Raw genomic sequence first — 16,028 nt, 5'->3', positions numbered from 1 at the left:
CCAAGTCGTGTTGGATCATATTGATCCAATATGATCGTTATCTTATCGTCACGTGACTTGCACCATAGTTCTTCCGTTTCCGAGCGAGTCCCTGTTGTTTCCGTGATCCTGCAATACAAATGTCCTGTCCTAGCCGCTCGACGCCCAAGTGGGTCGGTTAGCTGTTATCCTTGCATAACGGGTCGTAACAGCATGGATGAGTGTTTTATAATTGCGCTGTCTGATCAAAGAAAGGTGTATATAGCAGACAAATTCCCATCTAGTCTAACCCTAGAAATAGAGGATATATTGTAAAATTTGAGAGTTCCAAGGACCAGAGAATTATTTTGAACTTTCGCACTCTGACTGGTACTTAGGAAACTGGTGCAAGTGTGATACTGCTATTGTATGGTATGGCATTACGATTACTGATTAGATGCAAATGATGCTTTGTTAGAATATAGGTTATGTGCATACTTTATGCAGATGTAATCCAAGTTGCATCCAAGCCCGTGGTGTATTGTGCTTGCACAATGATCTAGTGCATTTCAGCAGGGCTTGTGTTAGGGTCGCCTAGTATAATACAGCGGGGCTCGCTCAGGAACTTCGAGCACAGGCTCAGGTATTTAGTTACATGCTCAGCCTCGCCTCAGTTTAGAGCGGCGACTGCTCAGGACTGCGGCCAGAAAAAGTGGCGGAGATCTGTGAGACAAATGTGGTTGTCAACTAGGGGTAAACGTCTCAAGCGTTCTGCTGCGGATGCTCTTAGGCAGATAACAATCAACATGCAACAAATCTTGACTCGTAAAATCTGAAGGGCCTTGCGAATTATTCAAAGGGTTATTTTGGAGTAAGCATATCGCTCGGAGCCAATGCGATACCGAGTAGCAGCAGGTTTGTGGGTCGGCCGTGCCGCGGTAGTTTCCGAACACATCCGGGGGCGTCTTCCAGGCCGGCTTGACAGACCCGACGACCTTTAATTGAATCTTTGCAGACTCCAGGCCAGAATCGCGGCCCATGAACTTGTTACATAGCATCGTTGGGACGGTGACCTTCAGGCGTAAGTTGGTGGACAACAAGAATACCTTTGCCTGCAATATAGCCGCAGCACTCGGCCCTCAACGCCAGATATTCTTGGACGTAGGATCAAATCGTCTGTGAAACTCGGATTTTGCAGCCCGCCGTGCTTGGGCGGGCCAAAAGGCCCCGTGTTCGGACCAACCCGTAATGCAGGTGGGGTAATTCGCCCCGGATCGGCGGAGTCATCCGGGTGGCACAGACAGTTCTACTCATAAAACATGCCGCCCTCCGGCAACATGGCAGTGTATTTCGGGGTGGCCGTCTGCCTCAAATTTGAGTGTTGCTGGAAGCACAGATCTGAACATGGCATCGATCGACAGTCTAGACAAGGCGAGCAGACCGACGAAGATCGATATAAAGCCATCTTCTCCTCCCCTGGAATGAGGACAGGCTCATCATCGCACTCACGCGTTCGTTAGAATCAGAATTCAAGTAACTACGCCTTAGTAACAGTCACTCTTTTCATCTGCTTTTGATTCCTTCATTCATTCTCCACCATTCACTCCAACACTCATTCACACGATCACCATAACCTTCTTTCGCTTCAATTCACGAGTTCACCATGCGGTTCCTCAATATCACCACCCCCGTCTGCCTCCTCCTCGCCGCTCTCTCTGCGACCGTAACCGCCTGCGACGGCTACCTCTTCTGCCACTGCTACAACTCCGATGGCAAGCCCAATGACGTCGCGACCCAAACGGTCTGCGACCGATTCCCCAAAGACCAATCGAAAATGATCGACGTCAATAAATGGTCCGACGGCGCAAAGGAATGCCAGTACGCCGGTCCCAAATTCACCCCCCATGATCCCCGCCGCCCCCGCGGTGACGTGAAGGCCTACGGCTTCGGCAACTGCGACTGGCGGGTGATGTGTCAAGCCGCCGGTGCCACCGGCAAAGATTCCAGTTGCAGGGATACACCGCCTGCAGGCCCAGAGAGTTACAATGGAATTGAAATCGTCCGTCATAACTAGGCTAGAGACTTCAGAACTTAACGTCAAATTTCAGGCCATAGCCTTTGCGTTTTACCTGGAGTGAATTTGTGAACGGCTAGCAATAGGGAGGATTGGTTGCCTTCTGTCGTGCATTTCTACAGGTCTTTGGGGCGTCTTGCAAGATAAAAGAATTTCTCATACAGGTTCTCGTAGACACTGCCATAGACTAAAGAAGGGAATCTAGAATATCATGAGTTTCCGAGAGTCTCAGCCGTCGAAGTGATTTCTACTCCGAGAGGTTTTCATGTGCCGTCGGTTTGCTTATTGCCGTTAATCCCGAGTTGCATTGAGTCAATTCAGTCTTTAGTGCTTTCCATGCAGGGGTTGCCACCAAGCTGAGGACCTGCACTTCCTGCGGAACAGTTCATCTGTACATGACGTCTAACAATAATAATCAGGAACATCAATACTCTCTTTCAAGGACTGCTTGCTCTTTGGCGAACGTCGGTCCGGTCATGTCACTTAACAGCTACATAGAGGATTGATGCAGCAGCAACAGAAACAGCAATGCCCGCTTTCCAATAAGATGAAGAAAACATGCCATACGCAGTGTATCAGTTCAAGTTCATTCACCGTGGGTCACGAATTCCGACAAAGACGTTACCTATCTCGACAAGATGGAATTAGGCCAACGACTTTGATTTATCTAATGGGGCCATTGAAAACTCCAAAGGCAATTCTAAGGCAACTGTAAGGATATGGAAAATTAGAGTCATCTTGACTCGCCATCATCGGGTCGGAGGCGCTGACATATCGCTTTACAGTCCGCTCTGTGCGGAAGGCGACGACATATGTCTGAGCTAATTTGGCAGTGATTCAGGAGTTCCACGTGCTCCGGAGGGTCCTATAACCCTCGAGCGCTCGAATGAAACCGAAGACGACGGCCCCGAGCAGAAGCTGGGTGAAGGAGAATTCAGAACTCAGCAAAACTCGTCTATACCCTCGGCTTTTGACTCGCTGTAGTCGCCAAAGCCCGTTACATCTTACCGGCCATAGGGCTTAAGCTCAAGGTATCTTGCGGTTCTGTAAACGGATGAAAACTGGATCAGACGTATCCGCACGCTAGCATCCAAAGCCCAGAAGCAAAATGATTGCAAGGCAGATGGGCATTGGGGATGAGAAAAAACTAGAATGCTTGAACATGAAACTATGCAAACGTCCTTGAGATCTTCCATGGCGGTGAGCAGTCCGTCTGATGAGTACTAACAAGGGCAGTGCTTTGCATGCGGTACAGGGAGAGACAGGCTTTCACAGCAAAGTGAGGGGAAGTGGTGGCGGAGGTCAAATGTTCAAAATCAGACCAACATCTTGAACCACGTGCTTCGACCAAACATTCGTGTCGTCAATGAATCCACATTTACGCCATCACCTTAGTCTGCTATTAGAAGCAGCAGAGTCATTAACGGTGGTGATTTCGCACCAACACAGTTGACAGATGTCTTTGAGGAAGCGCATCAATTACCACGACTGTTGTTGGTTCCGTGGCATTAATTAATCAAACGTCCGTACCTCGATTGTTATGACCTGCCTTTACTTATTCGGTGGACAGCCTAGCAGTTTCGGGATCTGTGTCCCCACCCCCACTCAACCGTGACCGGATAAAAAGGCGGGATGCCGATGTTTATTTATGTTCGGACTAGGCGAAGGCAACTTGGATAAGACAAGGTCTACACCCTGTTGCTTGCCTCCCATTCTGGTTATTCTGGACTCAGATGATAACTTCAGAATGTCCAACAGCGAAGGCAATTAGTTCATGTTGCGTTGAGGCGGATTCCTCATTTGCCAATGCTGTGGGTGCCCTTTCCCTTCCGTTCCCCGATTGAATGACAACACACAGTTGCAACTGGCAACTGCATCGGCTTTGAGGTGTTGTTAGCTGTTCAAAGTTGATGACACATCTTGTCGAGGCGCTAGTCCAGATGAACGCCGGTTCGTTCGGCAGCGTCGATCGAATGCTTATCGGACGACAGATCGTGAGTTTCCCCACGCAAAAGACAGCCGCCGAGTTCCACCTGCACAGCAGTCGCGCGGCTGCTGACATGAGCACGCCCTCGTATCCCGTGTATCCCGTGTGTGCCGCTAATCGCCGGGTGGCCGGCACGCTGCGTGACATTCCAAAACAGGGGCTGGCAGTAGTCCTCCAGTCGCCGCGAGTCAGCACCCCCGGTCATGTTGGTTCTCACAGTCCGAAAAAGAAAGTCTGTTCCCCTGAAATCACGGAATTTATAGCGCATGTTGTCTCTACTAGATTGTCTTTGCCGGAAAACATGCGGCATGTTAATATGGAATTGAAGCCGCGCCTCGGTACTGCTCCACGAAGAGCTGGCCTTGATGGGACTTAACTGCCTCCGTTATCAGATTTTTGACATCATACTGATCATAGCTGTAGGGCGCAACTGCCCGGTCATGCCGCATGACCGTGCTGTTTGTTCTTAGTTGCCGTGCTACCCCGGATATACTAAATTTGAGTTTTTGAGCCTGTTGAATCAAGCATTGTTGACAGTCGACTGAGAGAATGGCTAAGCATTCTACCGCTATTCGGACCGGGTCTATCTCGAAAACATGGGGATATCTCCTTTTCGGTAGTGTCCGCCTCGGAACTTGACAATGGCAGCTCTGACTTAGGTAATAATCGTCCACGGCACTTTGCACATAAACACGTTCCACTTATACAGACGTCACTATCTGCCGTTGGTTGACCCATTCGCGGGGGTTCCTTCTGGATCGGAACACTGCATCCATGTCGAGATCCACGATCATCGCCCCAGCAGGTCTCCGCAACAGCTGTGTAGAGTTGCAATTAGAGATGGCCCGACATGGTACGAGGCAGTGGGTGTATTCCGAATCCGAACTTGGAAAACATGTAGATCAGTTTACCGCCGGCAGACATTAGTGGCCGGGAAATTCTATAAAGACAGCCCCGATCTCATCCCAAGAGCTACTGATCACACCATCATCAACCAGTCAAAACGCCTGCTACTCAGTCCTTCTTTCGAACTACTTCTAGTCCCTCTTTGTCCGTGTACATAAACCGACTCCAAGATGAAGGCCTTCACCGTTCTCTTCAACCTTGCCTTGGCCGCCACCGCCATGGCCGGTGCCGTCGACACCCGCGCCCTGGAGCCCGGCTTTGCCGAGCGCGCCTGCGGCACCACTGGAGGTACGTGCCATGTTTACCCCCTCAACATTCAAGGCATGGAACTAACACGATGCGTCTTTACAGCTCCTTGCACCAGCGGCGACGACTGCTGCACCTACTGCGACCCCTACTCCGGCTGGACTTGCACTGACTCTACCAGAGCCTGTGTCGAGAAGGGCAGTAAGTTTACACCAGTCTATCTCCCGTGGAGTTATATTGTAGTTTTGGTCGCTAACCAATGGTTTGTCCAGCTGTTCCCGCTCTTGGCCAGAACGACTGCTGCAGCTACAAGGTCGACGCTGATGGCAAGTGCACCTAAACAATCCTGGCGACGGGTGGAAATCCCCGGGGGGAGGTATGCGATGTTGAGGACCCTTCATCCTGTGTACATGAATTTCAAGTTTCAAGCGTATATATACCAAATCGAACATGCAATGAATGCACATGCTGCCAAATGGACACGTCTGCCTACCAGCAATGCAGTAGGCAGTCAGGACGTGTGTGCAATATGCTTTCAGTGTTCAACGTCGCCTCCAGTTTCCGCAAGTCAAGCTTCGCCGCCAAATATAATCTCACGTGCCAGAGGAGAAAGCCATCTTGTGACTTGTACTCTCGGTCGTCAACCGACTCGTCTCTATGTCAAAACCAAGATGTCTATTCCTTCAATATCCCATCAGGTTCGACATTGGCATTTCTTCTCTTAGCTTCAACCGACAGGCTCGACTGCAAGGGGAACATATAGCTTAGTGAAACATAGTTTCGTTCTTCCAACTTGCTTTTGTGTTCAACGGCATGGATCCGACGATTAATCAGCGTTAATATGTACGGCCCGGTCGTCGGGTATCTTGTCCATACCTCTGGGAAAAGTTGCGCCTGGACGATCGGACCGTCGCGCCTGTCAACATCATGAGAGCTTCGAACTGCATCCCAGCATGACTTGACACAAGCTTTCGAACCCCCTGGGATATGGGCCAGTTTGGTGTAGACTCTTTCGATATGACTCTGGTCATGAACCTTTCGGGACCAAATAAAGTATTTCCGCACCCATCGCTCCGGGTTGTGTCGTTGGCAAAGGTCGAGCCACACTGCTCCTTTGAACTAAAACAACGTTAAGACATGAACCCATCGTTTCCAACTGGCTGGTATTTGGGACCATACCTCCTGTGAAGATTTGAGCTCGGCGATATCACTCCTTGTAAGCTCAACACTCCACCCGATGAACTTGGCGCCCATCTTTTCATACTTTTTGTTCAGGCTCCAATGCAAACACAAAGCCTCTTTTCCGATGTAGTCGCGTTGTATCCCAGCCTCGTCAATGTCTGCAAGAGTCCTCACAGTACAGCAATCATTTGATAGGTCAAAATACCCATGTATGTCGCCTGACTCATCACAGGTATCGTGGCATTCGGGAACGACTGGATCGATGTTGCATGTACAAGGGAAACCTTCGTCTGAATGCCTGGTCTCCGGTTCTTTCGGGCAATTCACGAGTGACTGACTGCTGACCGACGATTCGGTGTCACATTTCACCGCTTCTGATGGGGACGCCGGTCTTTCACGCCCGATGTTCATGGTTGAGACTGTGCCAATATGAATGTCAGCTTAGGAGAGAGCAACGACTTTCGGCCGCCCGACGCTAGACAAAAACCTACCAAGAGCATCCCTCATGGATTTGAACCATCTCCTAGCCCTCCATTTCGTGTCTCTGATGAGTGTTTTCCCGCGCATGGCCTAGCTTTGGGCCAGAGAGAGCGGACTAATGACAGTTCTAGGCAAGACAATGTCGAGGTGATGAAAGCAGATTGCAAGAGGGGAGGAAATGCGGGGATGTGAAAGATGTTGGAAGTTCTTGGAGGAGAAGAGGGTGGCTGGTTAGTAATTTCCACGGCAAGGGACTGTTCCAAGGTCTAACACAGTCAACCTCTGAACGGATGTTTGCTTTCTTGAGCTGGATTAAAGCCAGTGAATTCAGCCGCCTTTACAGTTGTTTTCTTCGAGATTCGCACGTTCTCTGACCAAAAAGAGTCAATTAGCTTCATAACATTTTATGTCTTTTAAATCTTGCCTGCAGGTGGTTACACATCTTTAGGGCATATTTCGCGAGCCGAAATAGATACACAACCCATAAAACCGCACACGTAATTCAGATGCGCTTGAGACATTACGTTTCCCATCTTATTTATTGTTATCAGCAGGACCTTGAATGCCATTGCCATACTGGTTCACCGGACTGAAAAGTTCACTAAAGGTTTACACATCGCCACACCACGCCGGCTTGCCCTCCCCTACTGAACCTCCATCCTCACAAAAGCTTTCTCGACCAGATTCTTTCTCTGGATTCAACCTGAAGTCCCGCTCCAGACGTTCGGCATCTCTCCTCTGGCTGCAACCAACTTAACGAACAGGGTCGCAAAACCCAAACCCGATCGCCCAAACTAGAAGATTCCAGAAATCGAAATTACAAAAAACGGATCAATACCGATGATTGGAAGTTTGTGTCGTAATCATGCCACATCCGTTGTTTAAGGTTTCGCTGCCGTTGAAGCCCAACCGACGACTTTAGGCGTCCGGTAGCTGTTGGTCCTCAAAATGATTTTGGTTAAAGTTAGGTTCATCTCGACGAAGAGAGGGGTAGATGAAGTTTGTTGGTTAGGTTCCAGATGCCGAGGTGCACACATTTCATGTTGTGCAATCGGCTGCCTTTCAGCTACGAACTTATTTATATGTCGCCTCCTCTCAAAGCAAGGGCATAAATTGGCTAATGTACTTTTCTGTCCGGTCTTGACGAAGTGGTCTATACAATGGCCCACAGATACAATCTCCGTCCCAGGCCTGTCAAAAAAGCCGACAACAATGACGAAACCATGAACCCCGAGGTAGTCAGTGTTGAATCTTCTGGGTATGAACGCCTAGTAACCCAAATCTGCCCCAAATACCTCACCAGAGACGAGGCCAACGAGATACGCGAGGAATTCAAGAAAGTGTGGATAGAGGATAAACAACTCCTTTGGAGTGGCACCAATTACCATGTAACCAAGATCTGGGCTGCACAGCAAGGCCTTCAGACTCTAACCGATGCGATGGGCCCCCTGATGTGTGAGGGAAACAATAGGTGCCGAAAGACGACAAGCTCTCGAACCTGGAGTCAGTACATGAGGGGGGCCTCGGCATTGTTTGCGTGGCGCATATCGCAAGGCCGAGTTACCACTGTGTTGACACCTCCGCCCCCACATCGATTTCACCCTTCGGGTATGACAAACTATCAAGACGTGGAAGAGCCGATCCTCAAGGGAGTCCTCGGCGTATCAGTGGACAAGATCATGATGATTCATCCTGAGGTTCCGGGCGCTGAAAAGTTTGTCTACGAAGCGTGGCCTGTTGACCAGTGCGCGACGTGGATGACCAAATTCGGCGAATTTCCTAACAGAGACTGGAGAATCGTGAGCCAAAAGAGAGGTGTGTTTTTTTGAACGATTGAGAATCGAGGCGTGATGTCTAACGTAGCAACAGCACAAACAATTTGGCAGCCTATCGTCGGCGACCCACACCCAGGGCCATTGCTAGAGGGCAGCCCTCAGGCATTCATTCATCAACTTCAGAACCAGTCAGAAGACAATAAGCCAAAGCTTCACACAGCTATAAATCTTCAAAACAGCTTCATCAAGCCAAACCCAGCTTCGATGAACGAGGCCCGACGAGCTACACACGAATCGCACGGATTCATGGCCCTCGCCTTTTTACTAATTGTCGAAATCTGTTTATGCTTTGTGCTTCCCTTCGCAGAATTCTTGGAGAATGTGACAACTGAACTCAGACATCAGCATCAACATGATCGTCAGCACTTCAACACTGCCTGTCAGAGAAAGCCCAAAGTCAAAACATCCGCTTTGGATATCTCGCTCAAGGCTATTCCTCAACCTGGGAAAGGAGGAAATTGCACTACCTCGGAGACTAGCAACTCCCAACAGCCAAATTCCGCCAAAACGAACACAACTGCGGACCCATCTTTGACAGCCGGGAAGATTGCAGAAATCTTAGGCGGAGATATTCACCTAAGATCATTGAAGAACCATCAGCGCAAAAAGCTTTCAAGGCTTCAGGAGAAACTTGTTGCGATACAAGCGCAAGCCGAGACTATTAGGGACGAAGTTACGAAAGTCTGAAGAAAGCACCAAACACAGATGGGACGTGCCGATACTTAGGAAAATGAATGCAATGTTTCAGAGGGTTTCAGATGGGCACAAAGAACACCAAAAAAGGGATAACGGTTGATATGGGAGTTCAAATTCCTTTTGTTTCTTAGCAATTTAGACCGTTCGTCATGCCCTCTTCTTCAAAACAATCCAAATATTGAAACATTGTATTTCTAGTGATAAGTTGCATAGAATGGCCCTGCGCTGACTTCCCACACGCAAAGTCTTTCTCGAGGTAAGAGTCAGGCAATCTTCTGCATCATCATCAACATCCTGCCTCACAATAAATATTATGAATCAATTATCGCCTACGGGTTAATTTCCGATCCTTAAGCTCTCACAAATTTGAGTCAGATCCCGTAGAAAATGGCGTGCACGTTATTATCATGATTCCGATACCTTGATTCTGCCAGAGACCTACAAGCAAGGGGACATGAAACTTCTGTGCCTGTGGTTCTCGAAGATATCTGATGAATTCCAAATGGCCTTCTCACATATTCAGGCGGACATCGCGGCTAGCCTTCCAGCATCCTAGGATCCCCGATTTCAAACCCCGAAAACTCATGAACCTTGCGGGTACACAATTCTGACTCACACGACCGATTTCTCTGAGGGCGGGAAGCTCGAAAACCTACATGAAAGTCAATCTCGTGACAGAACTTAGACGACTGCATCTCTCAATTCTAGAACACGTTTAACTTCTGGAACTGCGGAGTAAGTCCAATCACAGCAGCCTGATGGCGTGATGCGAATACTCAACCTACTGAGTTTCTGGCAGCTGTCTCCTGATCCCGAGGTGAGATCCAAATGCGAGCTCGTCATACCAGAATGAATAAAGGTCGACGCGTGGGCCTGATACTTCATTTGGAATAATCGTATATAATAGTAAAATACCACGAGGACTTCGCCGATAATGGATGGACTGACTGATGCATTCTACTGCTGGGATTTATCAGCCCCCGGATTTAACCAGCTGCTCAACATTATATGCCCCAAATATCTAACCAGAGAGGAAGCGGACGAGATCATGCGTCAGTTTGATGAAATTTGGGTTGATGACAAGCAGGTTTTATGGAGCGGCGTCGATCATGGCAAGGCCGAAGGATGGGCAAAGCAGCGCGGAATGCAAACGCTCACTTGCACCATGGGGCCCCTAATGAACGAGAACGATCCAAAGTGCAGGAAGCTCTACAAAACGAGCGTAAAATGGACGAAATATATGAAGGGTGTTTCCGCGATCTTCGCCTGGAAGATTGCCCAAGGCCACACCACCACCCTCTTGACCCCTCCTCCGCCTGTCCGCTTTCACCCATCTGGATTGACAAACTACCAGGACATTGAAGAACCGATTCTCAAAGGAGCTGTCAATGAATATTGCGTTAGCAAGATTACTCTGATCCATCCTGAGGTTGATGGAGCCGAGGACACGGCCTATGAATACTGGCCTAAGGACCGTGTGGCTAAGTGGTACGCGAAGTGTGGTCCCAAAACGCCATTTATCAAAGTCTGGCGAACAATAAGTCCCAAGAGGCGTAAGATTCTATAAGGCCTTCTTTAGGTCCTGATCCTAATCGAAACAGGTGCTACGATCTGGCCAGCCAAGGCAGATATCTCCCCCGAACCTTTCACAATAGCAACATTAGACAATACGGTGGGTTTCGTGACCATCGGCTTACTTCTCCTCGCCGAAGTTTGCATACACTTAGTTGCTTTATATGGGATGCCGGTGTACTTTTCCGCCTCCATGCTGTACCCACGATATCGCGGGTACAGTAGTGTGGATGATAAACCTATAAGGCTTATCATCACTCAAAGGAGTGATGTTCATCTCAACGTAAACGTTGAAGAAGCAGCCGAACCGGCTGCTTTACTCCTTTCTGTGCCTAGGTCATCACCCATGAAGACTGATGATTCGGTCATGGATGGTGTCAAAAGACTCAGATGCACCAAAGTACACCATTATTCCGCCAGCGGCGGCAAAGGAAACAAAATGAAACGGCTGAAGAGCAGGCAGCGACGGGTCCCAAAAGACAAGATTGACAGTACGGGAAAATGAGCTGGAAGATTGCTCGAACACCTAGGAGTTTCGAAGCTGGGAAAGGATAAGGTCATTCAGACAGAGACTCTCACGGACAATCAGATTGGAAAATCGGGCTATTGTGAATTTTGAGCAGGATGTAGTTTACCAAATTGCCACAACACGTGAACAATTGACGTATCAAATAATATGGAAATTGAAACGTCTTTTCAAATCTTGTTCATTCACGACCAATTCCATATTGACTAGAAGATCCGCCAAAGGTAAGACTGACTCCGTTCAAAGTTTCTGTCAGTTGTGGACTCAAAAGCACCTTGAGGTCCTCATTACAGTTCTCGTTATGATCTTGTCCTATTGATCAAAGTTCATGTCTTTCTATTTACGCACCCAGGTCTGGGAATGATTGAAACTCTATGCTATCTTGCCAACAGCTTTCGAGTCGCGGTCATGCTATTCGCTCCCTCAATTAACACATGAAGGCTTAGGAATATGCTATTCATCTAATTCAACATTACAATATCCTGTCACGAAGGGTGACCACGCCTCCGAAGGGGTACATGCTCGAAACAAAAGCTTTCACATGAGATCGACCGAGCGTGAGCTGATCCCTCAATACTAACATCTCAGTAATTCTCGGAGAATTCAGCACGATGAGCAAATCTGTGTTACCTGATATCCTACAACTACATCTGGTGTCAGACGGGATCATCAGTCCTCGATGAAGACCTGAAAGCCAGATCCCTCAGCTGTAGTCGCCGATCCCCTCAGGCGTCGAGCAACCGTCATCCTACATCAATCCGATACAACCCCACGCACAAGAAGCAAAACTGCCCGAGATCATCATCCCGTCGACGGCCTCGGGCCTCAAAAAACACATTCAATCTCGATATCTTCAACCCCTCTCAAACGGTTTGACGTCAGCGGTCTCATATCTCCTGCCTATCATCACGCAACCGCACCGAGAAGCACGTGAAGGGTCACCCTCTCAGGCAACGCCCTTGACATCACAAATCCTCCGGATCAGCTCACCAGAAGGACCCCTATTCCCCCAGCTAACCCACAGAAAGCCGTCCTCACCTCACCCATTGCCGTGCCCCGAAACGCCCCCGTTCCACAAAAAAGAAAGCACATCATTCAGCGACGATCAACGGCGTGCAGTCCCCTCTTTCCAGGTGCAACGAACCTCCAGTCCAGCTCCAAGCCAAGGGCGATGACCGCACAGCCAACCAGACGGCTGCACCGCGGACGAACCACTGGCGGAGGAGACGAAGAGAGGGGGCGAGCCGGTCTAGAACTGCGGGACGATCACTGGCGTCATCCACCACCCTCCAACGTTCCCCCCTCTCAGGGTCCTTTGGGTGTGCCCGTGTATGGCAGGAAGCAGCGCCGCGACGACACCCTCTCGCAATCTTAAGAGGTGAGGTGTGATAAGCAAAATGCGAGGCAGCCTCAAGGACCCCGAAACGTCTTCTTGCAGACGCGACCTGTCGTGCAGAACTTCAAGAACAGTCCCCTCTCTTTGGGTATCAATCTCACACCCATTGACGAACTAGAACGTCGCCATGGGCCGTCGCAGCACTTCTGCAGCAGTCGATTTCAGGCCTAGACAGAAGATGCCAGAAACACCGGCGCGCCGGCGTGTCAGGATAGGATGATAATTCCCGACCCTCCATTCCGTCTCGAAAAATTTCCCTGAACAATCGTCCGAGATTGTTCGTCTTGTTGAGAGAGAGTACCGGTACCAAATGGAGATACGCCTGCTACAAGGCCAGGTTCAAAGCGGTACGGATCGATGCGCGCTGACTATCTGGGATGAGACGGGGGCATGGATGGGTCGCAATTGACCGAGAAGGACATCAAACCAATTTGACGACATTATTATCAAAAACAATAAGCCCACACACGCGAGAGACAGGCCACCTCAACAAAGCATTGTTCCCGATAACGCAAGCACTGACCCAGGAAACAACGCACAGCCTCGCGCGAAGCTAGCCGCCTCCCGACCACGGCCAAGGGAGAGAGAGAGACTGGGAGAAGAAGCACCGGGGTGGTCGGGGGAACAGACGCCCCCAACCAACCAACCAGCCAAACCAACTCAACCAGCCCAGCCTCTAGGAGTTCTAGGAGTGTAGATGCAACTAGGGACCCTGCCAACGCTGCAGAAAATAACAGCGAGCGAGCGAGCGCACAGAGGTTTCTCTGTTGCCCTTTTGGGGAGGGAGAGGCAAAACAAGATGGATGCGCACATCTCATTTCCACCGACGTTGGCAGTAGTCTAGTTCCCCATCCACATCACACCGCACGCACAACAACGCGCGCATGGCAAAAGCTCCACTGAGGCGAGGTTGGCATCTCGAAAAAGCCGTGCGACATGTAGTCCGTAATTGTGTAAGTTTCTCAGAAGCGAGTAGCGCCAACGGGGCAGGCAAGGCAAGTATGTGATATTTCGCCGCGCAACGCCGTGCGTCGTATCCACCACCTTCCGGCGCTGATATGATGATGATGTGGCCGTGGTTCGGTGGCTCCACTTAAGCAGCCTCAACGTCTCAAACTGCGAACTGCTGCTCGTCTCCGTAGTGGGAACGTTTTTCAGCTTCGGAAAACTGGATCTCGCGGGGTTGGGGCGTTCTGGCCAGAGAGAGAGAGAGGGCGGATGCACGAGCGGTTGCTTATCGTTCTCCTCGCGGAGGCGGAGACGGGTGAGAAGTAGTCTATTCTCTGGAGAACGGAGACGCAACGGCTGGCTGACAAGACACGATGCGCCTGTCCGGATCTGTTTACGGATATGCCCTGAGGGGGCCTGGAGATAAGAGCTCTCTCTCTCTGTCTCAGTTGAAGCAGCAGCATAAGCACAGTTGCGGGTACAGCACCAACAGCATTTCTATTCACAGCACGCACCCAGGCTCACGCAGGGGGTGTTGGAACAGGACAAACACTCGCAGCAGTTTTCTGTCCGACATTTGCGGTAGACATGGGTCGAATGAACAAACGAACGGAGATCGACGCGTCCGTTCGCCTTTCCGCAGACCACCACATACGCAACCCACACATCCACATTCTCTCTCCGACAGGGCAGCGCAGCCCACCGAGGCCGCAGATTGGACGCAGCCGTTCATTTCGAGGTTCCAGTTCCATCTCACCATCTCCAATCTGCCTCCGCGCTTACGGCCCCATCCCATGCCGCAGGACCCGTTCCGTCTTCGCTGGGGTTCTCACCTAGGTTGTGTTGATCGTCTCGTTTCTCCTTCTCCTTCTCAACATTGCCCAGCCCCAAGGGCCCCATTCGCAGTGCACACACATTGCACCAGCGGAGCCTCCACCTCTGCCCGCATCTTGACACGGTCTAGACTGAGCCCATCAAATCCTTCCTCTCCTCACCACACACTGAGCCCTGCCGCCTAGCCCCAGCACCCCGTCTGATCCACGGCCGACGCACCGTTCTGAGATCGACAAAGGCCTCTTGTCAAATGAAGACTCTCGAACATGCCAAACGTCCAGCGCCTACCGTCACCTAAACCACATCAGAGCCCCTCCGCGGCCGGAGCCACACATCCATCCATCGCCGTCCCGGCGTCAACATCAAAAGACGTTGCCAAAGATGCAACGTTCTCCCTCTAAACGAAGCCCGGAGCCCTTCTCCTCTTCGCCTCCTGCCTGCTACATGGCATCTGTAACTTTGACAAGCCCTGGGCTCCTCCCCCCTCGTACCCGCATCCGTATCTGAGCGGAGCCAGATATCCACCCCAACAGCAACAGCAACCCGCAGCGGACGAAATATCTCAATAATTTCCTCATGCACGTAATTCGCCTCTCCCTCTGCACGACACAGACACACACGCCTTTTGCGCCTCGCCTCTTCCCAGTCCTCATAATGCCGCGTTGAAATTCTCGCCATCTTACGTACGCTCCAAGGGCGACAGCAACCACCACACACACACAGACTCGCCGACCGTCAGCCTGTCGGGTTTCGATAGGTCTTGCAGCAACAACATTGGTCAATTGGCAAAGAAACAAAACCACTCACGCAATCGCACTTTTCGTCAATGAACCAGACCCCGGTCATGATCGGAGCTTTTCGCACAGCCAGCACGCCGCGAACCCTCTGCGCCCTGTAAAATCTGCGCTCAAAAATCCGCGCAGCATCTCCGTCCCCCCGTGGCCCCCTTGTCTCTTGTCGCAGCACGCCCGGCCAGTCTAGCCTCTAAACCTCCAACCTGCAGCAGTCTCAATCTGTATCCCCAAGAAAGAAAAAAAAGGCCGCATCTCATCGCGGATCAAACGCACGATGATATCGCATCATCACAGCCAAGCATCTTCCAACCTCGCATCCAGAGCCTCACCTCACCTCGCCTCTTGTAACCATATCCACATCCAAAGGGCCCTGCTCTAAATCCCCTTAGCCCATCTGGCAAGATCCCGCCATCTAACATCCAAACAAAGGAACATTCAAGATCCAACACACACGCTCCTCTCTCGCGAGCACTAGCCCATCTCCATCTCGACCGAAACCAGCCAGCAACAGCTCCTCCCACCCGCCACAAGCACGAAACCAAGCAAGCGGCCGCCATCGCTGCCAGAATAGCATAGCCCGCAAGCCCCCCAAAT

The 16,028-nt window shown here is 50.5% G+C and overlaps 3 protein-coding genes across 3 annotated transcripts; all 3 read left to right on the top strand.

The window, feature by feature from the left end:
- Positions 1-1,615: 1,615 nt before the first annotated feature.
- On the top strand, positions 1,616-2,032 carry COL26b_013352 (uncharacterized protein; the record flags this gene model as incomplete). Its single annotated transcript, XM_053185971.1, has 1 exon — positions 1,616-2,032. A coding segment is annotated over one exon (417 nt), but the record flags the coding sequence as incomplete, so codon positions are not given.
- A 3,063-nt stretch (positions 2,033-5,095) lies between these two features.
- On the top strand, positions 5,096-5,511 carry COL26b_013351 (uncharacterized protein; the record flags this gene model as incomplete). The annotated part of the gene is made up of 3 exons (XM_053185970.1): positions 5,096-5,213; positions 5,277-5,372; positions 5,444-5,511. 3 exons carry the CDS (start codon positions 5,096-5,098, stop codon positions 5,509-5,511), a joined length of 282 nt encoding a protein of 93 aa, XP_053030088.1.
- Positions 5,512-10,298: 4,787 nt separating this feature from the next.
- On the top strand, positions 10,299-10,921 carry COL26b_013350 (uncharacterized protein; the record flags this gene model as incomplete). The annotated part of the gene is made up of 2 exons (XM_053185969.1): positions 10,299-10,852; positions 10,891-10,921. The coding sequence occupies 2 exons, from the start codon at positions 10,299-10,301 to the stop codon at positions 10,919-10,921; spliced, it is 585 nt and encodes a 194-aa protein (XP_053030087.1).
- Between the last annotated feature and the right edge of the window lie 5,107 nt (positions 10,922-16,028).

Source organism: Colletotrichum chrysophilum (assembly GCF_026319265.1).
Source record: "Colletotrichum chrysophilum strain AFK26 chromosome Unknown scaffold_223, whole genome shotgun sequence".
Taxonomy (NCBI): domain Eukaryota; kingdom Fungi; phylum Ascomycota; class Sordariomycetes; order Glomerellales; family Glomerellaceae; genus Colletotrichum; species Colletotrichum chrysophilum.
The sequence above is the reverse complement of the archived record's forward strand: the minus strand, read 5'-3'. Positions and strand labels throughout refer to the sequence as shown.